We start from the raw sequence: 19,067 nt of genomic DNA, 5'->3' as shown, positions 1-19,067 counted from the left end.
TGGTGTTCCAAAAAGGTCCAGTCACCAGGACCACAAATACAAATTCCATCTAGACACTGTTGCCCTAGAGCACACAAAAACTATACATACCTTGGCCTAAACATCAGCGCCACAGGTAACTTCCACAAAGCTGTGAACGATCTGAGAGACAAGGCAAGAAGGGCATTCTATGCCATCAAAAGAAACATAAATTTCAACATACCAATTAGGATTTAGCTAAAAATACTTGAATCAGTCATAGAGCCCATTGCCCTTTATGGTTGTGAGGTCTGGGGTCCGCTCACCAACCAAGACTTCACAAAATGGGACAAACACCAAATTGAGACTCTGCACGCAGAATTCTGCAAAAATATCCTCCGTGTACAACGTAAAACACCAAATAATGCATGCAGAGCAGAATTAGGCCGATACCCACTAATTATCAAAATCCAGAAAAGAGCCGTTAAATTCTACAACCACCTAAAAGGAAGCGATTCACAAACCTTCCATAACAAAGCCATCACCTACAGAGAGATGAACCTGGAGAAGAGTCCCCTAAGCAAGCTGGTCCTGGGGCTCTGTTCACAAACACAAACACACCCTACAGAGCCCCAGGACAACAGCACAATTAGACCCAACCAAATCATGAGAAAACAAAAAGATAATTACTTAACACATTGGAAATAATTAACAAAAAACAGAGCAAACTAGAATGCTATTTGGCCCTACACAGAGAGTACACAGCGGCAGAATACCTGACCACTGTGACCGACCCAAAATTAAGGAAAGCTTTGACTATGTACAGACTCAGTGAGCATAGCCTTGCTATTGAGAAAGGCCGTAGGCAGACATGGCTCTCAAGAGAAGACAGGCTATGTGCTCACTGCCCACAAAATGAGGTGGAAACTGAGCTGCACTTCCTAACCTCCTGCCCAATGTATGACCATATTAGAGAGACATATTTCCCCCAGATTACACAGATCCACAAAGAATTCGAAAACAAATCCAATTTTGAAAAACTCCCATATCTTTTGGGTGAAATTCCACAGTGTGCCATCACAGCAGCAAGATTTGTGACCTGTTGCCACGAGAAAAGGGCAACCAGTGAAGAACAAACACCATTGTAAATACAACCCATATTTATGCTTATTCATTGTATCTTGTGTCCTTTAACTATTTGTACATTGTATATATATATATATAATATGACATTTGTAATGTCTTTACTGTTTTGAAACTTCTGTATGTGTAATGTTTACTGTTAATTTTTGTTGTTTTTCACTTTATATATTCACTTTGTATGTTGTCTACCTCACTTGCTTTGGCAATGTTAACACATGTTTCCCATGCCAATAAAGCCCTTGAATTGAATTGAATTGAAGAGAGAGAGAGAGAGAGAGAGAGAGAGAGAGAGAGAGAGAGAGAGAGAGAGAGAGAGAGAGAGAGAGCAGCTCTCTGCTCGTCCTAATGACTCTGTCCTCTGCACCACCGGGGTAATGTAATGTCTACTGATGGGAAACATAGCCGGCCAATTACACAGCCCCTATCTAATCACAGAGGTCAGGGGTCAACTCACATCCACCATCCGTCTTCATTCTGTCACCCATTCACTGGACCTTACGCCTCGGTCCCACCGACAGCGTCATTGCGCAAAATGGTACGCAGCATCATCTGGATCTGTCAAGCTGTCTACGAATACAGATAAATCCAACATATGCACCACAGAACGTACTGCAACTGCTTCTGCAATGCAATGCTGCAAGGCAAACGCAGCGTTCCATTGGAAACGTTTGTACTGTCGGTGAGACCGAGGCGTTAATTGTGCCGTATCAATCGTGGCTTCAGTATTGGACACAAGGACAGGAGGACAGGACACATTGGATTTCAGATACTGAGGCATAGGCACAACTCATTCGTTTCTCCATCTGTACAACACAAATGTAACACACACACAATTCAACCAACAACGGGGACAAATATATTCCCATCCAAATATGGAATACACCCCTCTTAGAATTTCAGTTAAACAAACATTCATAAGCACAATAAATCTGTACACACAGACAGACAAGACAGACAGAGACCAGACAGACAGGACAGACAGAGACAAGACTAACAGAGACAAGACAGAGACAAGACAGACAGACAAAACAAGACAGAAACAAGAGAGACAGACAGACAAGACAGACAAGATAGACAGACAGAAAAGATAGACATACAGACAAAACAAGACAGACAGAGACAGACAGACAAGACAGAGACAAGACAGACAGAGACAAGACAGAGACAAGACAGAGACAAGACAGACAGACAGAAACAAGAGAGACAGACAGACAAGACAGACAAGATAGACATACAGACAAGACAGACAGACAGACAAGACAGAGACAAGACAGACAAGACAGAGACAAACAAGACAGACAGGCAGACAAGACAGACCAGACAGACAGACAGACAGACAGACAGACAGACAGACAGACAGACAAGACAGACAGACAGACAGACAGACAGACAGAAAGACAGACAGACAGACAGACAGACAGACAGACAAGAAAAGAAAAGACAGACAGCGACAAGACAGACAAGAAAAGACAGAGAGACGAGACCGACAAGACAGACAGACAGACAAGACAGACAGACAAGACTGACAGACAAACAAAACAAGACAGACAGAGACAGACATACAAGACAGACAGAGACAAGACAGACAAGACAGACAGAGACAAGACAAACAAGACAGATGGGCAGACATGACAGACAGACAAGATAGACAGACCAGACAGACAGTATTGGACACAAGGACAGGAGGACAGGACACATTGGATTTCAGATACTGAGGCATAGGCACAACTCATTCGTTTCTCCATCTGTACAACACAAATGTAACACACACACAATTCAATCAACAACGGGGACAAATATATTCCCATCCAAATATGGAATACACCCCTCTTAGAATTTCAGTTAAACAAACATTCATAAGCACAATAAATCTGTACACACAGACAGACAAGACAGACAGAGACCAGACAGACAGGACAGACAGAGACAAGACTGACAGAGACAAGACAGAGACAAGACAGAGACAAGACAGAGACAAGACAGACAGACAAAACAAAACAGAAACAAGAGAGACAGACAGACAAGACAGACAAGATAGACAGACAGAAAAGATAGACATACAGACAAAACAAGACAGACAGAGACAGACAGACAAGACAGAGACAAGACAGACAGAGACAAGACAGACAAGACAGAGACAAGACAGAGACAAGACAGACAGACAGAAACAAGAGAGACAGACAGACAAGACAGACAAGATAGACATACAGACAAGACAGACAGACAGACAAGACAGAGACAAGACAGACAAGACAGAGACAAACAAGACAGACAGGCAGACAAGACAGACCAGACAGACAGACAGACAGACAGACAGACAGACAGACAGACAGACAGACAGACAGACAGACAAGAAAAGACAGACAGCGACAAGACAGACAAGAAAAGACAGAGAGACGAGACCGACAAGACAGACAGACAGAGACAGACATACAAGACAGACAGAGACAAGACAGACAAGACAGACAGAGACAAGACAAACAAGACAGATGGGCAGACATGACAGACAGACAAGATAGACAGACCAGACAGACAAGATAGACAGACAGACAGACAAGAAAGACAAGAAAAGACAGACAGACAAGACAGATAAGACAGAAGGACAAGATAGACAAGACAGACAAGAAAAGACAGACAGGCAAGACAGAGACAAGACAGACAGAGACAAGACAGACAAGACAGAGACAAGACAGAGACAAGACAGAGACAAGACAGACAGACAGAAACAAGAGAGACAGACAGACAAGACAGACAAGATAGACATACAGACAAGACAGACAGACAGACAAGACAGAGACAAGACAGACAAGACAGAGACAAACAAGACAGACATGCAGACAAGACAGACAGACAGACAGACAGACAGACAGACAGACAGACAGACAGACAGACAGACAGACAAGAAAAGACAGACAGAGACAAGACAGACAAGAAAAGACAGAGAGATGAGACCGACAAGACAGACAGACAGGACAGACAGACAAGACTGACAGACAAACAAAACAAGACAGACAGAGACAGACATACAAGACAGACAGAGACAAGACAGACAAGACAGACAGAGACAAGACAAACAAGACAGATGGGCAGACATGACAGACAGACAAGATAGACAGACCAGACAGACAAGATAGACAGACAGACAAGACAGACAGACCAGACAGACAAGATAGACAGACAGACAGACAAGAAAGACAAGAAAAGACAGACAGACAAGACAGATAAGACAGAAGGACAAGACAGACAGACAAGATAGATAGACAAGACAGACAGAGACAAGACAGACAGACAGAGACAAGACAGACAAGATAGACAGACAGTCAGACAAGACTAGACAAAACAGACAGACGGGTGGCAAGATAGATAGACAGACAAGACAGACAGATACAAGACAGACAGACAGAGACAAGACAGACAAGATAGACAGACAGACAAGATAGACAGACAAGATAGACAGACAGACAAGACAGACAGACAGACAAGACTAGACAAGACAAGACAGACAGACAGACAGGTGGGCCCTCTACTCAGACAGCTGTTTTACAGTAGGAGGAACATATCCCTAAAAAGATTCTCTACCTTTTGTAGTTTCTCTACGGACAACATTTAATATATTATTCTGGGCAGCTCAATCTGTTCTAGGCTAAGGACCATTGTGTTTCTGACTGGAGATTATGCAATGTGTAGCAGAGCTGCCCGGTACAATATCATCTTTTAGTACAGGCGTTTCTAGCAATTCCAGAACGTCTCTCCAATGTCATAGCTTAAGTCCAATGGCGGAGGATGGCCAATAGAATAGATGACTTCTGGTGCCGACAGAGATGGCCGCCTCGCTTCGTGTTCCTAGGAAACTATGCAGTATTTTTTTTTTACGTGTTATTTATTACATTGGTACCCCAGGTAATCTTAGGTTTTATTACATACAGTCGGGAGGAACTATTGGATATAAGAGCAACGTCAACTCACCATAATTACAACCAGGAATAACGGCTTTCCCCAAGCGGATCCTGTGTTTTACCCAACACCCAGTACAATGGATCGGATCCCAGCCGGCGAACCGAAACAACGTCGCCGTAAAATGGGCAGACTAAGCAGTCTTCTGGTCAGGCTCCGGAGATGGGCACATTGCGCACTGCTCCCGAGCATACTACTCGCCAATGTCCAGTCTCTTGACAACAAGGTTGATGAAATCCGAGCAAGGGTAACATTTCAGAGAGAAATCAGGGACTATAACGTTCTTTGCTTCACGGAAACATGGCTCACTCGAGACACGCTATCGGAGTCGGTACAGCCAGCTGGTTTCTTCACGCATCGCGCCGACAGAAACAACCATCTTTCTGGTAAGACGAGGGGCAGGGGGGTATTCCCTATGATTAACGAGACGTGGTGTGATCATAACAACATACAGGAACTCAAGTCCTTCTGTTCACCTGACTTAGAATTCCTCACAATCAAATGTTGACCGCATTATCTACCAAGATAAATATCTTCGATTATAATCACAGCCGCATATATTCCCCCCCAAGCAGACACATCGATGGCCCTGAACAAACTTTATTTGACTCTATGTAAACTGGAAACCACATATCCTGAGGCTGCATTCATTGTAGCTGGGGATTTTTTAACAAGGCTAATCTGAAAACAAGACTTCCTAAATTCTATCAGCATATCGATTGTGCTACCAGGGCTGGTAAAACCCTAGATCATTGTTATTCTAACTTCAGCGACGCATATAAGGCCCTCCCCCGTAGTCCTTTCGGAAAAACTGACCACGACTCCATTTTGTTGCTTCCAGCCTATAGACAGAAACTAAACTAGGAAGCTTCCGCTCTCAGGTCTGTTCAACGCTGGTCCGACCAATCTGATTCCACGCTTCAAGATTGCTTCGAGCACGTGGATTGGGATATGTTCCGCATTGCGTCAAACAACAACATTGACGAATACGCTGATTCTGTGAGCGAGTTCATTAGCAAGTGCATCGGCGATGTCGTACCGACAGCAACTATTAAAACATTCCAAAACCAGAAACCGTGGATTGATGGCAGCATTCGCGCGAAACAGAGAACGCGAACCACTGCTTTTAACCAGGGCAAGGTGACCGGAAACATGACCGAATACAAACAGTGTAGCTATTCCCTCCGCAAGGCAATCAAACAAGCTAAGCGTCAGTATAGAGACAGAGTAGAGTCCCAATTCAATGGCTCAGACACAAGAGGTATGTGGCAGGGTCTACAGTCTATCATGGATTACAGAAAGAAAACCAGCCTTGTCGCGGACCAGGATTTCTTGCTCCCAGACAGACTAAACAACTTCTTTGCTCGCTTTGAGGACAATACAGTGCCACTGACACGGCCCGCTACCAAAACCTGCGGACTCTCCTTCACTGCAGCCGATGTGAGTAAAACATTTAAACGTGTTAACCCTCGCAAGGCTGCAGGCCCAGACGGCATCCCCAGCCACATCCTCAGAGCATGCGCAGACCAGCTGGCTGGTGTGTTTACGGACATATTTAATCCTACCTTATCCCAGTCTGCTGTTCCCACATGCTTCAAGAGGGCCACCATTGTTCCTGTTCCCAAGAAAGCTAAGGTAACTGAGCTAAACGACTACCGCCCCGTAGCACTCACTTCCGTCATCATGAAGTGCTTTGAGAGACTAGTCAAGGACCATATCACCTCCACCCTACCTGACACCCTAGACCCACTCCAATTTGCTTACCGCCGCAATATGTCCACAGACGACACAATCACAACCACACTGCACACGGCCCTAACCCATCTGGATAACAGGAATACCTACAGTGGGGAGAACAAGTATTTGATATACTGCCAATTTTGCAGGTTTTCCTACTTACAAAGCATGTAGAGGTCTGTAATTTTTATCCTAGGTACACTTCAACTGTGAGAGACGGAGTGTGTGGACAGGTGTCTTTTATACAGGTAACGAGTTCAAACAGGTGCAGTTAATACAGGTAATGAATAACTAACAGGTCTGTGAGAGACGGAATTCTTACTGGTTGGTAGGTGATCAAATACTTATGTCATGCAATAAAATGCAAATGAATTACTTAAAATCATACAATGTGATTTTCTGGATATTTTGGGGGGATTCTGTCTCTCATAGTTGAAGTGTACCTATGATAAAAAATTACAGACCTCTACATGCTTTGTAAGTAGGAAAACCTGCAAAATCGGCAGTGTATCAAATACTTGTTCTCCCCACTGTATGTGAGAATGCTATTCATCGACGACAGCTCAGCATTTAACACCATAGTACCCTCCAAACTCGTCATCAAGACCCTGGGTCTCGACCCCGCACTGTGCAACTGGGTACTGGACTTCCTGACGGGCCGCCCCCAGGTGGTGAGGGTAGGTAACAACATCTCCACCCCGCTGATCCTCAACCCCTGGGGCCCCACAAGGGTGCGTTCTGAGCCCTCTCCTGTACTCCCTGTTCACCCACGACTGCGTGGACATGCACATCTCCAACACAATCATCAAGTTTGCAGACGACACTACAGTGGTAGGCTTGATTACCAACAACGACGAGACGGCCTACAGGGAGGAGGTGAGTGTCCTCGGAGTGTGGTGTCAGGAAAATAACCTCACACTCAACGTCAACAAAACAAAGGAGATGATCATGGACTTCAGGAAACAGCAGAGGGAGCACCCCCCTATCCACATCGACGGGACAGTAGTGGAGAGGGTAGAAAGTTTTAAGTTCCTCGGCGTACACATCACGGACAAACTGAATTGGTCCACCCACACAGACAGAGTGGTGAAGAATGCGCAGCAGGGCCTCTTCAACCTCAGGAGGCTGAAGAAATTCGGCTTGGCACCAAAAGCACTCACAAACTTTTACAGATGCACAATCGAGAGCATCCTGTCGGGTGGTATCACCGCCTGGTACGGCAACTGCTCCGCCCACAACCGTAAGGCTCTCCAGAGGGTAGTGAGGTCTGCACAACGCATCACCGGGGGCAAACTACCTGCCCTCCAAGACACCTAAACCACCCGATGTCACAGGAAGGCCATAAAGATAATCAAGGACAACAACCACCCGAGCCAGTGCCTGTTCACCCCGCTATCATCCAGAAGGCGAGGTCAGTACAGGTGCATCAAAGCAGGGACAGAGAGACTGAAAAACAGCTTCTATCTCAAGGCCATCAGACTGTTAAACAACCACCACTAACATTGAATGGCTGCTGCCATACATGTAAAAAATGTATCACTAGCCACTTTAAACAATGCCACTTAATATAATGTTTACATACCCTACATTACTAATCTCATAGGTATATACTGTACTCTATACCACCTACTGCATCTTGCCATCTTTATGTAATACATGTATCACTAGCCACTTTAAACAATGCCACTTAATATAATGTTTACATACCCTACATTACTCATCTCATATGTATATACTGTACTCGATACCATCTGCTGCATCTTGCCTATGCCGTTCTGTACAATCACTCATTCATATATCATTATGTACATATTCTTCATCCCTATACACTTGTGTGTATAAGGTAGCTGTTGTGAAATTGTTAGGTTAGATTACTCGTGGGTTATTACTGCATTGTCGGAACTAGAAGCACAAGCATTTCGCTACACTTGCATTAACATCTGCTAATCATGTGTATGTAACAAGTAAAATTTGATTTGATTTGAGAAGTAGACCGGGGCAAAACAAATGGAGACAGAGCTACAGTATATCGAGTAGACCGGGGCAAAACAAATGGAGACAGAGCTACAGTATATCAAGTAGACCAGGGCATAACAAATGGAAACAGAGCTACAGTATATCAAGTAGACCGGGGCAAAACAAATGGAGACAGAGCTACAGTATATCAAGTAGACCAGGGCAAAACAAATGGAGACAGAGCTACAGTATATCAAGTAGACCAGGGCAAAACAAATGGAGACAGAGCTACAGTATATCAAGTAGACCAGGGCAAAACAAATGGAGACAGAGCTACGGTATATCAAGTAGACCAGGGCAAAACAAATGGAGACAGAGCTACAGTATATCAAGTAGACCGGGGCAAAACAAATGGAGACAGAGCTACAGTATATCAAGTAGACCGGGGCAAAACAAATGGAGACAGAGCTACAGTATATCAAGTAGACCGGGGCAAAACAAATGGAGACAGAGCTACAGTATATCAAGTAGACCGGGGCAAAACAAATGGAGACAGAGCTACAGTATATCAAGTAGACCGGGGCAAAACAAATGGAGACAGAGCTACAGTATATCAAGTAGACCGGGGCAAAACAAATGGAGACAGAGCTACAGTATATCAAGTAGACCAGGGCAAAACAAATGGAGACAGAGCTACAGTATGGAACTCAACAGAATCAGCAGACACAAAATGGTGGAAATAATAGTCAAGCTCCCTTACTCCCTCTCTCCGAGCCAGGTGTGTGATTATACAGTCATATGTAGGAAGACTCACACAGCCTGAGGCATTTGATAAGTGAGCTAATCAAACAATGACACAGGTCCATGTCATTGTGTTCTCCCCAGGTTGACCAAATGAGAGGTACAGAGTCTCTGAATGTGCAATATCCAGGTGAGTTCCTCAGACATAACACCTGCTCACTCTGTGTGTGTGTGTGTGTGTGTGTGTGTGTGTGTGTGTGTGTGTGTGTGTGTGTGTGTGTGTGTGTGTGTGTGTGTGTGTGTGTGTGTGTGCTTGCGTGCGTGTGTGTGTGTGTGCGTGTGCATGTGTTTCAGGCGAGGGAGACTGGTACACAGCTGAGCAAACAGGAGAAAGTGTTGGATATAACTCACTGACATACACACAAATACTTAAACAAACAGGAGACACTTGAAAAAGCCTGAAAATAGAGACAGTGAAAACCCCTATAGAAAAAGGCCCGTCATCACCACAATCCTCTCTTGCTCTCCTATCCTGGCTAGCTCTAGGGGCCAATATGACTGATGTATCGTTACCACGTTATTTGCCGTGGTAGCCTATAAGCTGATCTGGCGTTTGCGTGTGTGCGTGCGTAGATGCGTTTCGATTGCATTTGTACGGCTAGACAGGCTAGCGTTGGGAGGGAGTGTGTGCTGTGCGCTAAGCTAGCTCTAGCTCCAGCTGTGGTGTGCTTTGAGGCAGAAATGAGTGGAGGTGTGAACGCACAGTCAGGTGCTGCCCCCTCTCACCCTCACACCTTCCCTCAGTCCACTTCCTACCAGTTAATTAGGAGAGCTGGCGGTGGGGCTGGAGTCGGGAAGGGGGAGAAGAGGGGAGAGAAACAGGGGGTTCCTGTGAAACAGCTGTAAAACCTGCCATTACTGCTGAGCCTGTCAGAGAGCAATAGGGGGCGGGCGGAATGAAGTGCGGAGAGGACAGGGGTGTGAGGTGATTGAGGATGATGATTTGGATCGGAGTGGCCGGAGGGAGGGGGGGGTGAATTAAGTCATATCACATTGAAGCCATAAGACAATGTAGTGAAACTCACCTTCACACTGCTTGCCGTCTCCCTTGTATCCCGGCTTGCAGATGCAGTTGAAGGATTTGGGGGTATTCTGGCAGAGGGCATCAATGTGACAGTCATCCGTGCCTTCAGAGCATTCATCGGCTTCTAGAGAAATGACACAAGGGACAACTGTAAACCACTGGTCTCCAAGGACTCATCAATAGGACTAAGTCTACAAAATAGCGATGGTTTTGGTGAGAGGTGAATGGGTTTTGTACAACCTCAATCAAATGTTTTAATCCCGCTCTCTCAGGGAAAGCTCAGTCCTCTTGGCCAAATGCAGCTCCATCCAGATATATACAGGCTGGAAATATTTACTTTATGATGGCAAACGTCCAAAATGTAGAACTCCTCATATAAGACAATAAACTGTCAGGGAGTAACATAGTGGATGAAGGGTGAGGTTTCTTAACTCTATAAAAGATACCGGTAACACTAAAGAGGCCAAAACCAATAATAATTTATATGAATCAAATACCAATAGCCGAGAGGTACACTAGTGTATCAGGGCTTAGTGGATGCCTCTGGAATACTGAGTGGCTATAGGGAACCCTATTGATCAAGTCATTGTTAGAGAGTCACATCTGGGGATGAATCCAGGGGCCTTAAGCCAGCTAATTCACACAGACAGACAGCGAAAGAGAGCAAGAGAGAGAGAGAGAGAGAGAGAGAGAGCGAGAAAGAAAGACCACAAGTTTAAGAGAGAAAGTTGAACCTCTCCAAACTTCTGTTCTCTTCCTCTCTCTAGCGATGTATCTATCTTGAGCTGAGAAGCAGCTACCCTGTCTCCTGTCTTGCCCCTCATGAATAGCCCATATTGGGAGCCGTAAATCCAGCGTTTATTTCTCTGCGGGGTTAAGCCCTGCTGCCTGACCCCCGCTCAGCTCAACAAAATGCAATAAATAAACAATAAATGTCATCACAATAAATATTTTTTATCAAGCGGATGACTGATTTATTTGCTCCCATGTGAGCGCCAGTAGAAATGAAAAATAAAGTGATAGGAGTAGGCAGCGGAATATAGCCTGTAAAACCTGGACTAGATAGTTCAACTGCCGGTTCTCACTGAGTTGTTGACAGTGAATAGAGAGAGATAAGGCAGGAAACTGTTATTGCAGGTTCACCATGGGACTATTATGATGAAATACCGTTGACTAATGTAAAATAAAGCCCTCTCCCCTCTCCCCTCTCCCGTGCTTCAGTGGCCGTCCCAATATTGACTTCTCGCCAATCCATAGTTGGAGGGAGACAAGGCGCGCCGCTTTCCGCTGAAAGGTAGTCGATAAGCAGGTTGGGACAGACTCCTCCAGGGACCGTGAAGGCCACCTTCCCAACCCATGTCCACATGGACACCTCTGGGCAGGCAACTGATCCGGAAAAGATGCTATGTATCAGCTCATAGAAGGGAATCGTTCAAGCAGATGGGTGAAAAGATGCTTAGTCATACATATTTGTCTTCACGCATTAACCAGTCCTGGACCTACCTCGCAGATTGATCTACGACTGGTAAAACATGCAGGTAGATCTCAGTCGATGGACCTCATTTCTTGTATACTTTTTTTTTTACATCCAGAAAGGGAAATTGAATATGTCGAAACAAATACTCAACTTCAAATAGTGTTTAGAGTAATATTGTCAATGCAAACTGGACTAACACGCACTATTTTTAATTGTCAGTCCATAATGAGTAGATATGGTTCAGCTCTGCAAGGCCAAATGTAAACGTGTTTGGAGCCTGATTTATTTCGCGCGCATATCACATCACCCATTCAAAGCCTTTTATAATTGCTAGATTTGGCATCAAATTGATATATTTCGTTCAATGTTTTTCAATATCGGTGTTTAGCTATTTCTCCTTTCCATACTGTTCAAATGTTGCTAGCCCAAATGATTCATCTTCAACCAAGTGTTTCTCAAAGGAACATGTTCTCTCAACTGTCTCAACTGTTATCTCAGTCCACAAATACTCTCCAATTAAAATGAATATAATCTACCTTAGCCTAGGCATTAAAGAAATCCACTATGCTTCACCTATTCTACGCTGTCATGCGCTGGTTTTAACTTTTCAATAAAACATGAACAGGGAAAATAGACAGCACTATCTTAAAAAAATATGTGTCAAAATGATATAAGACAGAAAGGGATAGAATGAGAGCTCCTTACCTGCGAGTCCAACATCCCCCATCACCTCACAGGTATTAATGAGGACGAAAAACAAACATACTTCCCAGGAAAAACAAGCACTTCCCATGGTAAAAGGCGGTGATTGAATGCAGTTTTTTGGTTGTGTGTTTCTTTGATAAGAGAACCGTTTTGGTACTGGCAGAGGCAGTAGAAGAGGACAGCGAGACCAGCGGAGCCGCTTTCTGATTGGCTTGCACGCATTTGAAGAGCGCATTGGAGGTGTAGAGGGAGAGAGAGAGAGAGGAAAATTGGTTGCTTTGGTTCAATTGATTACTCACTGCCTGAGACCGTGACCAACACAGAAAATCATCAAACTTGATCAATAAATGTTTTCAGATATTTCTCACCAGCGCGGGGCCAAATTGTCACCAGAGGTCTCAATTGCCTATAATGGAACTCATGAATCATGATAATGTAGGCCTATAAACTAAGGTTATACATATTCAAGTTACAATCGTGGTGATTAATATCGAGAAAAAAAGAGCTCAGGTATAGCTATGTTTTTATGTTTTTCAGATGAATTGTCCCGCAGGCGCTTATTTCAATAGGCTACATTCGTAGCCAAATGGGCAGTTCTGGGCACTTCTTAGTTGGTTGTGGTCTATTCTTGTCATTATTTACAATGCAATGGAAATACTTTGAAATAAACGTTTTGTCATAAGAAGCATACATCTGAAGGGACCAACATTATCTCTAAACATAATGCACAGACTTGCCACAGTAAAAGCAGGAACTTCAAACAGGGCTGAAGTTTGAGTGTAGAGATACTGCCCTCTGCTGGTCTTGGCACACACTACACAGTGCGCTGGTTTTGTCCCGCCCACCTGTCAGTGACAAAGGCACATGTTTGACCAATCACTGTGCGCAGAACAGGCTTCGCAAAGTGTCATGGCGTCTCCCTTGAAGGGAGTTAAGGACCTGGAAAATCTAGCCATTGGTAGTAGTGAATTTCTTCTCTAAATCGACCTGTTAAAAAACATTTACTTATCAAAAAGGGATATTTTTCAAGAGAAATACGTCACCATGGGGACTGTCCACGCCAGGGTAAATCTTAATTTCTTAAAACCACGAGAAGTGGGGATGAAATTCTGCATGACCTCCCCGTTCTGTGTATTGTATGGCGGTGTAACGTTAGTTACTATGGACGAACTCATAGGCCGTGGACACGATACAGAAATGACATTAATGGCAAAGAGTTGTATGACATGAGGCAGATGGTTATTTTACTATATTTTATGTAATGTTATGCAATATGGATTGTGTCTGGTCTGTCAGCGTGTTAGAAAATGTACCACCTTGACAGAACGAAGCTAGTTAGATAGCTATCTACGCATGGTCATATCTTCAGATCATTTTTCTACTTTCTCGACACTGTTCAGAGTATGGACCCTCTCCCGATGCACGGGCGCGACATGGGCGTTCATCCCGACGACATGATTGAGGTGCAGGAGGCAGAACAAGAGACAAAACAGGAGGTCCTGGAAAACAAAGACGTAAGCATCTCTTATCCAAGTTACCGTTACTCCAATTACAAGTTGTTCGCCATCTTCTTAGCAAAGGGAGCTGAGTAAATCATTGGCCACCTAGTTGGAATGGATGCTGAGAATCTGTCCCTTCATTGCAGGTTGTTGTCCAACATGTCAACATTGAGGGCTTGGGCCGAACCAAAGAGGATCTGCTGGGCTATGAAATCTCTGAGGTCTTCCATGCTAAAAACCTTATTGATGTAAGTGTGAGCACTCTGGACTCCACATACTCGAACATGCACACACAACCTACACACACACTCTGAAATGATCCCTAGTTTAAGGGGAAACGTCTGTGCTAAAAGCTGCAGGTTGTCTCTTTGACAGGTCATGAAGAAGTCTCATATTGCCAGACAGAAACTGCTGCGTCTGGGCATCTTCAAAGAGGTGGAGGTTGTCATAGATACATCAGATGGTACAGTGTGCACCCTTAAACAGCTGTGTGTGCGTGTGTCTGAAACAATATCACAACCCATCTCAATCATGAGACGTTGCCAATATGGAAGGATAACCAGTAAAAAGATATTTACATCACTGGAGAGGAGCCCTCTGTCTGTTTTGGTCTACCCCTCCCAGGTGCGGATGCTTTGCCAAATGGTCTGGACGTGACGTTCGAGGTGACAGAGATGAAGAGGCTGACGGGCAGCTACAACACCATGGTCGGCAACAACGAGGGCAGCATGGTGAGAGAATACAAACACCACTATCTCTCACACACATACTTACAGGAGCGCTATAACAAAGCATCACACAATTGTTGTTCATTGAAACCCCTGTCACAATGACCCAGGGCTGACATTCCTAAATACAATCATGTGATTACAGAGAGACCGGTTAAGCAGCTTCCCTGCCTCATTTTCACTGCAAACACTTCCAAATGGGTGCATAGTGTGTTCATGTACGTTCACAGACAGGTAGAACAGGTGTGTGACCCTGACCTGGGAGTAACGTTGTCTCTGTCTTCCAGGTGTTGGGTGTGAAGCTTCCTAACGTGTTTGGCCGTGCGGAGAAGTTAACCTTCCAGTTTTCCTACGGGACCAAGGAGACTTCCTACGGCCTGTCCTTCTTCAAGCCCCAGCCAGGCAACTTCGAACGCAAGTACGAACAGGGAACACCTCTGTCCTTGCTCTCTGTGTCAATAGGACATTGAAATAGCACTTGCAGGCCTCCCGGGTGGCGCAGCGGTCTAAGGCACTGCATCGCAGTGTTGCGGCGTCACTACAGCCTAGTGTTTGATCCCAGGCTGTGTCATAACCGGCCGTGACTGAGAGTCCCATAGGGCGGGGCACAATTGGCCTAGTGTCATCTGGGTTTGGCCGGTGGGGCTTTACTTGCCTCAGCCCGCTCTAGCGACTCCTTGTGGCTTGCCGGGGGCCTGCAGGCTGACCGGTCGTCAGTTGAACAGTGTTTCTTCCAACGCATTGGTGCAGCTGGCTTCCGGGTTAAGCGAGCCGGTGTTGGCGGGTCATGTTTCGGGAAGACCTTCGCCTCTCCCGAGCCCATTGGGGAGTTGCAGCGACGAGGCAAGATCGTAATCACGAAATTGGGGAGAAAAAAGCAGTAGAAATTACAACAGAAAAACATAGCACTTGCGGTGTAATGGCTGCCGTTTTGTTTCAAGTTGTGACAGGTGTTGTCTTGTTGCAGCCTCGCTCTAAACCTGTACAAAGTCACAGGCCAGTTTCCATGGAGCTCCCTCAAAGAGACAGACAGAGGAGTCTCCACTGAGCTCAATGTAAGAGGACTCCTACTGTATGTGTTTGGGTCTGTGTGTGTCACATTTAATTTTTTATTTGATTTTATCTGCCTTAGTTATCCTTGTGGAAATTCATTCGCCCTCTCTCTCCTATAGTTTCCTCTGTGGAGGACCAACCACACTCTGAAGTGGGAGGGTGTGTGGAGGGAGCTGGGCTGTCTGGCACGCAGTGCCTCCTTCGCCGTGCGAGAAGAGAGCGGACACACCCTCAAGTCTGCCCTCTCGGTACAAAGCCCTTTGTCTCTCAGTTCCCTTTATCTAATAATCTTAACCTTTAATGATCTTCACTTTCAAAATAGCAAGAATTTGAGTCAATCTACTGACGGTTGTTGTCTTGCAGCACACCATGTCCATTGACAACAGGAACTCTGCCATCTTCCCCAAGAAAGGTGCCTTACTGAGGATCAACCAGGTATGTTTGTGTGTGTGACTTTCTCTGCATAATACACCACTGTAGATCTATATGAAGTGGCCATGCTGATGTGTCTTGCCCTCTGTAGGAGCTGGCTGGCTATACAGGCGGAGATGCAAGCTTCCTGAAGGAGGACTTTGAGCTGCAGGTCAACAGACGGCTGGTCTGGGACTCGGTAAGGGAACACTACTCAGTCCCTAACCTGGGGGGAAATACCCAGGTCAAATAGGAAGTGAATTATGGGTACCTGAGTGTTCAACATGTCATATAACATGGCCCTGGTGGTCTCTTTCAGGTCCTCTCCGCCTCCCTCTGGGGTGGGTGTCTCCTCCCCATCGGAGGCAGACCGTCCTCCATCGCTGACAGGTAGGACCACTCCCATCAGGTTCATGTCACATGGATTTGATAGAAATCGCTAGGTGGCGCCATTGAGAACTCATTCTGTGAAGTATTTATCCTCCAGTGTTTAGGGGATGTTGTGAGCACCTGTGGTCTGTGAGTGACAATTGGCCGTTATTATATGTCATTGACATATTTCTGTATTGTCCAGGTTCTATCTGGGCGGTCCCACCAGTGTGCGAGGATTTGGAATGTACAGCATCGGCCCACAGAGCGAGGGTGAGGTCATGCGCTCTCTGTTTATTTGAACGGGCATGTGTGGTGCACAGGGTTGGGTCCGTTGCCCAGAGTCCTGATGATGAAACGTAAGGTTTTACCTGTGTTGCCGCAGGTGACTACCTGGGAGGAGAGGCGTACTGGGCAGGTGGGCTCCACCTGTACACTCCTCTACCCTTCCGTCCGGGCCGGGCCGGCTTCGGAGACCTCTTCAGGACACACTTCTTCCTCAACGCTGGGAACCTGTGCAACCTCAACTACGGTGGGAACCTTGAACCTCATATTAGTCCATGTTCTGTTTTTCATTGCCCCTATTAACTAATGAGTTACATATGGTACCTACTGCAAATAAATATTCAGTTGTCTGTTTGTGCATCTATGTGCATTCTGCCTCTTCTTACATGTAAGTGTTTCCTGTCCCCAGGAGAGGGTCCTAGAGCACACCTACAGAAGCTGGCGGAGTGTATCCGCTGGTCGTATGGAGCAGGCATCGTGTTGCGTCTTGCGAACATCGCCAGGCTGGAGCTCAACTACTGCATTCCCATGGGGGTTCAGAGTGGAGACAGGTACAACACACACACATTTGGAGGAGCAGGTCAGACTTCAGTAGGCCGGGGCTTTTATATAGCGCTCTAGAAAGAAAGAAAAGCGTAAGAGCAGACCACATATACACTCCCAGAGATGCAGTGGTGTAAAGTACTTACATAAAAATACTTAAGTACTACTTAAGTAGTTTTTTTGGGTATCTGTACTTTACTTTACTATTTATATTTTTGACAACTTTTACTTCACTACATTCCTGAAGAAAATGATATACTTTCTTCTCCATAGATTTTCCCTGACACCCAAAAGTACTTGTTACATTTTGAATGCTTAGCAGGACAGGAAAATGATCCAATTCACACACTCGAGAACATCGCTGATTATCCCTACTGCCTCTTATCTGGCGGACTCACTAAACACAAATGCTTCATTTGTAAATGATGTTGGAGTGTGCCACTGGCTATCCGTAAATAAAAAAACATGAAAATGGTACTATCTGGTTTGCTTAATATAAGGAATTTTAAATGATTTATACTTGTACATTTACTTTGATACTTAAGTATATTTAAAACCAAATACTTCTTTTACTCAAGTAGTATTTTATTGGGTGACTCACTTTTACTTAAGTAATTTTCTATTAAGGTATCTTTACTTTTACTCAAGTATGACAATTGGGTACTTTTTCCACCACTGCAGAGATGATAGAACGAGAGATGAGAGGTGTTATTGCTGCAATGCCATACAGCTCATATGTGCTGTAAATAAACAGACACAAGCCATAACACCTAGGTATAAACAGACACAAGGTGCGGAACATATAGGTCTCAAAACTTTTCTGTGGCTCATCTTCCCTCTTTTTCCTTCCCTGCCTCAGGATATGCGACGGCGTCCAGTTTGGAGCAGGAATCCGCTTCCTGTGATGTCATCACCCTGCCGCCCGGGTCCAGCAGCAGAGAGCACGATGGGAAAGGGAGAAAAGCATTGTCACTTGTTATCCGTTGAGTGTAACACTAGCTGTGGGAGCCTACCAGAATGCACGGTTCTGGAGGAGTGCCCCGCCGCCCTTTTTGATATTAACCAATAATATCACCCACTGTTTGCTGTGTTAATTTTCCACCAACCAATTACGTTTCTGGCCAGACAAAGAGATTTGGGTTTATCTCCCCTGCCTTCCAAGACTGCTGCCTGCCCTATCCATAGGGAAGTGACTATTGGTTTTGGTTCTAGATTAATTTGACCCTATTAGAACTCTTTCCAACTGATTTGTCGGTTCTGCTGTTTGACATGGAGAATTGAGATTTGATTCCCCCTCTCCACAGCAGCCCCTGTGAATCTGAGGTGGAAACCCCAAGTGTGACCCTCCACCGCTGCTCTTATTGTTAGTCCTCTTTTTAATGTTGTCTAAGTTACACAATAAATCCAAAAATAAATCCCCTTAA

The 19,067-nt window shown here is 45.1% G+C and overlaps 2 protein-coding genes across 5 annotated transcripts in view; one reads left to right on the top strand and one right to left on the bottom strand.

Annotated features, from left to right (window-relative positions):
• Nucleotides 1-12,890, bottom strand: part of LOC115106111 (signal peptide, CUB and EGF-like domain-containing protein 1) — a 168,709-nt gene extending 155,819 nt beyond the window's left edge. For all 3 annotated transcript variants that reach the window (XM_065008192.1, XM_065008193.1, XM_065008194.1), the window contains exons 1-2: nt 12,756-12,890; nt 10,575-10,697 (exon numbers count right to left, since the gene is read on the bottom strand). In XM_065008192.1, coding sequence (XP_064864264.1) covers nt 10,575-10,697; nt 12,756-12,843 — 211 coding nt within the window. In that variant the 5' untranslated portion in view covers nt 12,844-12,890. The remainder of the gene's footprint in view (nt 1-10,574; nt 10,698-12,755) is intronic.
• Nucleotides 12,891-13,645: 755 nt separating this feature from the next.
• LOC115106257 (sorting and assembly machinery component 50 homolog B-like) lies at nt 13,646-19,067 on the top strand. Of its 2 annotated transcripts, none has more exons than XM_029628825.2 (15): nt 13,646-13,820; nt 14,156-14,269; nt 14,401-14,502; nt 14,630-14,717; nt 14,879-14,985; nt 15,270-15,400; nt 15,950-16,037; nt 16,155-16,283; nt 16,399-16,470; nt 16,559-16,645; nt 16,766-16,836; nt 17,021-17,088; nt 17,201-17,347; nt 17,510-17,651; nt 18,503-19,067. In XM_029628825.2, the coding sequence occupies exons 1-15, from the start codon at nt 13,800-13,802 to the stop codon at nt 18,546-18,548; spliced, it is 1,413 nt and encodes a 470-aa protein (XP_029484685.2). In that variant the 5' UTR covers nt 13,646-13,799; the 3' UTR covers nt 18,549-19,067. The 2 variants fall into 2 exon arrangements, with proteins under 2 accessions (XP_029484685.2, XP_064864263.1); XM_065008191.1 differs by having other exon boundaries at nt 13,689-13,713.

The sequence above is a fragment of the Oncorhynchus nerka genome, linkage group LG23, assembly GCF_034236695.1.
Source record: "Oncorhynchus nerka isolate Pitt River linkage group LG23, Oner_Uvic_2.0, whole genome shotgun sequence".
Taxonomy (NCBI): Eukaryota; Metazoa; Chordata; class Actinopteri; order Salmoniformes; family Salmonidae; genus Oncorhynchus; species Oncorhynchus nerka.
The sequence above is the reverse complement of the archived record's forward strand: the minus strand, read 5'-3'. Positions and strand labels throughout refer to the sequence as shown.